The sequence below is a fragment of the Haplochromis burtoni genome, unplaced genomic scaffold (genome assembly GCF_018398535.1).
Source record: "Haplochromis burtoni strain Fernald_Lab_line unplaced genomic scaffold, NCSU_Asbu1 Contig_3264, whole genome shotgun sequence".
Taxonomy (NCBI): domain Eukaryota; kingdom Metazoa; phylum Chordata; class Actinopteri; order Cichliformes; family Cichlidae; genus Haplochromis; species Haplochromis burtoni.
Window position 1 is genome coordinate 1 of NW_024585625.1, and position 7570 is coordinate 7570.

The 7570-nt window shown below is 38.8% G+C and overlaps 1 protein-coding gene across 1 annotated transcript; it reads left to right on the forward strand.

The window, feature by feature from the left end:
- Positions 1 to 2124: 2124 nt before the first annotated feature.
- LOC102294084 (tumor necrosis factor receptor superfamily member 14) lies at positions 2125 to 5218 on the forward strand. The gene is made up of 5 exons (XM_005953205.3): positions 2125 to 2484; positions 2606 to 2698; positions 4008 to 4133; positions 4214 to 4372; positions 4446 to 5218. Exons 1-5 carry the CDS (start codon positions 2442 to 2444, stop codon positions 4532 to 4534), a joined length of 510 nt encoding a protein of 169 aa, XP_005953267.1. The 5' UTR covers positions 2125 to 2441; the 3' UTR covers positions 4535 to 5218.
- The last annotated feature ends 2352 nt before the right edge of the window (positions 5219 to 7570 follow it).

Consider the following 7570-nt stretch of genomic DNA (forward strand, 5'->3'; position numbering starts at 1 on the left):
GTGACGTTGATCTGTGGGAATTCCCTCGGCAGATAAAACGGCCTCAAAGACACAGAGAGGAGCTCAATGTCAGACAGACACACTTGTTTACGAACTGTAACGTTTTTACACCATTTCTTATTTATATACAAACATACCCCTCTTCCATTTTTCCACTTATTTACTAATCTTATCTGAACTATGACAAATATACAGGCAAAGTGTTTGCTTTTGCCTGTATAGCTGTCATAGCTTCATCATTCTCATCATTCTCTTAGGGCATCTCCTAATCAGAAGATTGGTGGTTTGATCCCTGGCTACTCCAGTCTGTATGCCAAGTATCCTAAGATATCCACGATACTAATCCCAAGCTGCTCTCCGATGTGTGTGAATGTTAGATAGGACAAAAAGTGAGGAAAGTTGCATAAAGCACATTAAGTGCTCAGATAGAGTAGAAAAGCAGAACCAGTCCATTTATAGCTTTGTAGCTACCCTGACATTTAATACTGGATACCATACTCTCTTTTAATGGAATTCATCCTTTTAACCACTGATCAGACTTCAAGAATTTCTGTCTCCCTTTGCATTTGTAATAATTCTTCTTGTGACCTTTTATTTTGAGTAAGATTTATTTAAAAAAAAAAAGTTATTTCAGCTTTTAATTGCTTTTAATTACTTTATCACATTCCTTTGTCCACCTGGGTACAATCTTCTTTTTGCTCTCACTTCAATTCAATTCAATTGACTTCCTTCTTTATAGTCAGCTTGCTGCTTGTAGAACACCATTATAAACATTCATATCAACTATTTTGCATTTCCTGGCCACTAAAAAGCCTGAGTGTCCCCCAATCTGCAGAAATGAAACACCACTTCTGCGCACCCCCTGTATCATACTCCTCTACACTCAGTTCGATCTCAGTTATTACAGGATGGTGGTTACTGATCTGAGATCCCTGTGTTGGTTTTGTTCTGCCATTATTATAATAACGTTGGTCCAGGATTGATGTGATGTCATGGCTTTGCAAGGTGAGGAAATTTTTTAAAAAGATAAAACAGCATTTGTTTCTGTAAAACTGTTAAGCATTTTGGGTATTTCTTTATTAATTTATGCAGCATCTTAAATATGCTATCAAGCTGTTAGCCAAATTTCCATTATTCATGTTGGTTTACTAGTGGGGTTTTTTTGTTTTTGTTTTTTTTTGCTAATGCTAACTGGATGCTCAGACAATTTCACAGGTCAGTTGTTCCCCTCCTCAGTTGTGTCCTTCAACATAAGTACACCCTCAGTAGAGAGTGTATTTTACTCACAATACACACTCTGCTGAGAGACGCCTACCTCAGGCTGTTCAGATCTGGGTGTTTACCGTAACATCTCAGGGCCCAGATGGGTTTTTTTTCTCCTCATCTAGCCATAGACTGCAGTGCTCAGCAGTCCCTCAAATTTCCCTGAGGGTGTTTAGGAAGTGTGTCTGTGGTTGTAGTGATGAAACCCAGCAGTCACCATCCACTGGGCAAACTGCTGCTCTCCAGATTTCCTGTTCTGCCTTCAGCTCGGTATATCGCAGCCTCTTCCTCTCACTGACGTCTTCCTTTGATACTGTAGTAGTAGTACAGAGAGAGGTGGACCAAAGTACCAGACTGGTCTTAGGATGAATAGAAATGTACTACTTTGGCACTTTTGTTTCTGGTCCAGGTTTCAATTATGATATTTTGTCATATTTGTCATATTTTGTTATTTTACCAAAGTAAATGCAATCGTACATTTACACTAATCAAAATTCAAGACAAAGTGATGTATTTCCTTGAAATTTTTACTCAAAAAACATACACAGCACAGGGTATTGACTATAAATTACTACCCAGGTGTATGCAAAGTCACCTACCACTGGGACACAAACTTAAACACAAGAGCAGCAGGTTTAAGTCAGAGAAATATCACAAACTAACCACCTATTACTAGTTTTAATTCACTTTTTGCATAAATAAATACATTTCTTAAAATATGGGAGCCATACATATTCCCTTGTGAGTAATTTCAAAAGTTCATCTTTATTATTTTTTTCTCCAATGTCTGTTGCGGGGCTCCGTATTTCCGGACTATACTACCTCTGTCTGAACTGTTTTCTTCTAAACTGGGGCACTGTGCCCCCACCCAGTGTTGCCAATTTAGCGACTTTGTCGCTATATTTAGCGAGTTTTCAGACCCCTTAGTGACGTGAAAAGACGTGAAAGCGCGTAAAGTCGGATTCCAGTTTTTTTTCCTCTCGGAATTTTAATTTGAAACCTCGCAAACGTCGGAGCAGCTTCACAATCCCAGAGTTAACCATTCAGAACACTGATAGCTTTTCAGCATGAACGCCCACACTAAACGAAGAGCAACGTTTAAGCTAACTTTCACTACAGAATTTTAAAGGGTTACTGTTATTTAAAAAATAATTGCTTCACCCGCTATATAAGGCAGAATGTTAGCCTGTGATATCATGGTTTCTGTGTTCCTCGTATTTGGTAAGTCAAACAGCAGCTCCATGTTTGCAGCACGTCTTTTATGTAAAGCTAACCTTAGCTTAGCTTGTAGCCTGTGTGGAGGATGCTTATCACTGCGTCCTAATCCTGTGCTTGCCTGCAGCATGTCGCGCTGCCTCCGTGGTTTCTGCGGTGTCTTGTCACACAAAGGAGTATGCAACAAGGGATGGGCAGTGCTGCCCGATGTGCCAAGAAGGTACGATAAGAAAACATTTCTAGAAGTAAACCCGCCCACATTATGTGAGTTCCCACTGTGAGAACAAAGAGTAAATAAAGAGCCGTCTATCTTATTTGATGTTACAGCTGCTTCTTTTATCTCACAATTCTTTAAGTTAATAAACCAGAAAATCTGCTGACTCTTTTTTTTAAATCATTTTTTCCCCTGAAACTGTCAACTAACCTTCATTAATAGTTAGAATTGACACAGTTCAGATAATAGCTTTCAGGAAACATCACAAGTATTGTAAATAAATTGTAACTGTTTGTCTGAGGGGGCAGCACACAAACAAGTTGCACGTTCAGATGAGATAAACCTTTTTTTCATACCTTCCGTCCACCTCGACTCAGTTCATCTTACACATACTGAAACGTCATTTCATATGATCAGATGTGTTGAGCATGTGCCTCTACAGCACTGCTGGCACAGGGTGAAGTAATGCAAGGCTTTGTGGCACACTATAACCATTTCAAATGTACCAGAGCTGTAGAGGTTTAAAAACAACTTGATCCCCATATTCACAGTTCAATTCACATGTTATTTATATAGCGCCAAATCACAACTACAGTCGCCTCAAGGCAGTTTATACTGTAAGGTAGACCCTACAGTAATACATACAAGAGACACCCAATGACCTCTTTTGGTATTGTCACATCTTGAAACTGCTACTGTGTGAAAAATAATGATGCACACAAGGATTGTACAGTTCTAAACAAGGCAATTTCTTATACCCATCTATTAGTACCTGAAAAAAGTTGATTCTTTTCATCTGCACGTACATTTGAATCAGTGATATAACATTTCTCTATCTATCAACAATTAGTTCTTCATAATGCCCAAAAGATGACTAGGTAAGCTACTAGTCTGTGTTATCTTGTTGTTGTAATAATTATGTGAAATATGCAGATGGTTCACAGAGCAGAGGCTCCTCCACTATCAGAAAAAGTTGTAAGTGGTGCATACTATTATCTGCTCCACAGCACTCATCCACACAGGCTTGTATTTTGCAATAATTGCGCACACCAATTGTTCTTGAAATATAAAAAATTTAGTAATATATAGTAGGAGTACAGAGGAAACTATTATATTCTGGCAGTTATTTTGCCAGTACCAGCTGGTGGTTGCTTAGTAATTTTACACAGTCTATTGTGGTGTTTAAAGTTTTCTAAAATGTGTGTCTAAAAAGATTCACCCCAGATTTAATACACTGTGCATTCACTGTGCGTTTGTGTTCTTGACCTTTAATGTGGCTTTAATGTTCACATAAATGTTGTGCTGTGTTGAACAGGTACAGTTGTTCAGAGAGACTGCACAGCATATTCAGGAACTCGGTGCCGTTCCTGTGACCTGGGGACTTTCATGAACCAACTCAATGGTCTGTCTAACTGTTTCCCCTGCACTACCTGTGATACAGGTACAGATGGAAACTTCTTAGTCAAATTTTAATTTAAAAAATAAAAAGGTTTTCAAATTGCACCGATATTTTTTTTTTAGGTCATGGTCTCTTTGTCAAGCGGAACTGTACAGCAAAAACTGACACAGTGTGTGACGTTTTAAATGGATATTACTGCAAACGTTTGATTGACAGTAATGGATGTAGTTTGGCAGAGAAACATTCACAGTGTGAAGCTGGTCAGAGGATAAAAGAATCTGGTAAGAAAAGTTTTTTTAGATGAGCTGATAAATTAGGATTTTTTTTGTGTAACAATGAATGTGTTTCTTTCAGGAACCAGCAGAAGTGACACAGTGTGTGAAGACTGTCAGCCAGGCTTCTTTTCCAAAGACGGTGTGAAGTGCACTGCTTGGAAAACGTAGGTCATAATTTATAACAAAATCACTCTAAGTTTATTTTATTTTCAGTTATTGATCATCAATTTCTTAATGGAATCTCTCATATACTTCGCACTAGGGCTGTGCCACATCATATCATCTGCAATAATATCGGTATTACACTATACACCGTGTGTCGCTATAGCAAGAATATGTGTTTGTATCCTAGTGTTTATGACAAGGAGTCAAAACCATGCATGTCTGAATGTAAGAGCAGTGTGCAACTAAAAATGGAGCTACTTCAGCAGCTTCCAGTGAACACAGGACGAAAACATGCAGGAAAACTGTTTGGAAAAAAGTGAAAACAACAAACTGGTAGAAGAGGGTAAAAACACACCTTTGAGTAGAACGAGACACATGGGACATGAGCAGTCACTAGCTGCACTCGCTAGTTATCCTCTATATAACAGGAGGAGCAAACAGTGGATGGAAATTAGTGATGCAGTTACATGATGGAAAAGCAGGACTTTAAGCATACACTTTAAGCATAGACTGACCAAGGCATAAAATATTTTTTACGTTTATATTTTTTAATATTAATATATGACAATATTGTGCAACTCCTAACATTTTACAAGAGTAAGGTCATTTAGTTATTGTCAAACTCAAGTTTTAAAATTTATTTTATACTTTGACTTGAAAATTCCAGGGAAAATAGAATAGAATAGAATAGAATTCAACTTTATTGTCATTGCACATGCACAGGTACAGGGCAACGAAATGCAGTTTGCATCCATCCAGAAGTGCTTTAGTGATATAGATATATTACAATAATATATTAGCAATAATATAGATATGTGAGTATATTACAGAAATGGTATAGGTATGTTATAAGCACGGTATGAAGTATGTTGTGAATATTCTATAACTATAAGTATGTACAGGCTATGAACAGGATATAAATATGAAAAACTATACAGAATATGAAATAAATAACTTTACAGAAATCTGAGATATACAGCTATACAGAAATGGGAACTATGCAAGTTGTAAAAGTTGTAGGGTTAAAAATTATCGTATGTACAGAATGATTATTTACACAGAGCTATACAGTAGTGCAGTTAAGATAAGTGAGATATTGAAATTCTACAGAGGCTATATAAAGTGCTAGTGGTTGTGAGTGGTGGTTCAGTCCATGTTATTATTGTGTGTTTGAGGGTACAGTTGTCCATTGTGGGTGTGTGTATGTTCAGTCCATGAGTTTAACGTGGGTCAGATGTCAGGAGGCAGAGTTCAGGAGTCTGACAGCTGTGGGGAAGAAGCTGTTCCGGTACCTGGTGGTCTTAGTCCGGAGGCTCCTGTAGCGCCTCCCAGAGGGCAGGAGGGTGAAGAGTCCATGTGATGGGTGACTGGGGTCTTTGATGATTTTCCCAGCCCTTTTCAGACACCGCTTCCTGTAGATGTCTTTTATGGCAGGAAGTGGTGCTCCGGCGATGCGCTGGGCAGTTTTCACGACCCTCTGCAACGCCTTCCGGTCCGAGGCAGAGCAGTTCCCGTACCAGACTGTTATACAGTTGGTCAGGATGCTCTCGATGGTGCAGCGATAGAAGTTCACCAGGATGTCTGAGGACAGGTGGTTCTTCCTCAGAGTCCTCAAGAAGAAGAGGCGCTGGTGAGCCTTCTTGACCAGCTTGGAGCAGTTGGTCGTCCAGGTGAGATCCTCGGAGATGTGGACTCCCAGGAACTTGAAGCTGCTCACACGCTCCACAGCCGTCCCCTTAATGTGGATGGGTGGATGTGGGTCAGCATTCCTCCTGTAGTCCACGATGAGCTCCTTGGTCTTCTCGGTGTTAAGCAGCAGGTTGTTTGTGTCGCACCACTCAGCCAGACGATCCACCTCCTCCCTGTAGGCGGCCTCATCGTTGTCACTGATGAGGCCAATCACCGTGGTGTCATCTGCAAACTTAATGATGGTGTTGGAACCATCAGCAGGTCTGCAGTCGTGGGTGAAGAGGGAGTAGATACTACCTAGGCTACTTTTGTGCTTACATTTTCTTTCATTAGATTCAAATTTCAGTTTAAGTAGTCTGACATTGGTGAGACTAGCTCTCTGGAAAAGGATGCTTCATCTACTTACAGTTATTAATGCTGCTGCCTGTGAGCATTTAAAAAACATACAGTATTTTTTTCTATATCTTCATATCTCAGTTGTCATATATTACTCACCTCCACACAGGACTTTGGGAATTGCCCTCCTTTAGTAACCTGAGGACCAGTGATTCAGCTGATTGAACAGAAAATTATCCAACTTTTATTTTAAAAATGTTGTAATGGTACAAGAAAAACTTTGAATTTGATTAAAATAAAGTTTTGAATAGTTTAAACTACAGTCATAGATTATTAGAGATTCATTAATAATAACATGGTGGTGTCTCAGTTACTGTGTATTGAAGATAAACACGAGTACCTCTGGAAACCTCTGCATGTGTCCCGTTCTGTCTGTAAACATGATAGCTTGAAAGGTTTTGAATGAATTCTGATAAAACCTTGTTGGAGTGTAGAACTGAAAAAAATCCTCATGACTTAAGAGTGTATAATTCTTACAAACATTGTGTGTACTATCAACACATAGAAAGCACCATATGTAATGGTGTAAAACAGCATGTCACATTTGACCTCTGACCTCTCCTTCAATAGATCGAGACAGATGACAGCACAGTTGAGGCATCAGTTAATCCTGATGGCCACATTAGGACACATAAACATGAGCTCTGCTTTATCACAAACATCTTGTTTTTAGAGTGAAAAAACAAGATGCTTGTCAGCAGGAATACTAACTGTAGTCCATGTACTTGTACTATGCGCTTTACAGATTTCAGTACACTGATGTCAGGCTCATAAAATAAAATAATAATTAACTTAGAGCATAAAAGTTAGAACTACTGATGTAATATTCAGACTTGCAAAATTACTTCAGTTTTTCATCAACATTTGACAGGATATCAAAATATTATAACAATTTACATAAAATTATTATCTTGATAATTCTCTGTGGTGGGCAGCACGGTGGCACGGTGGTTA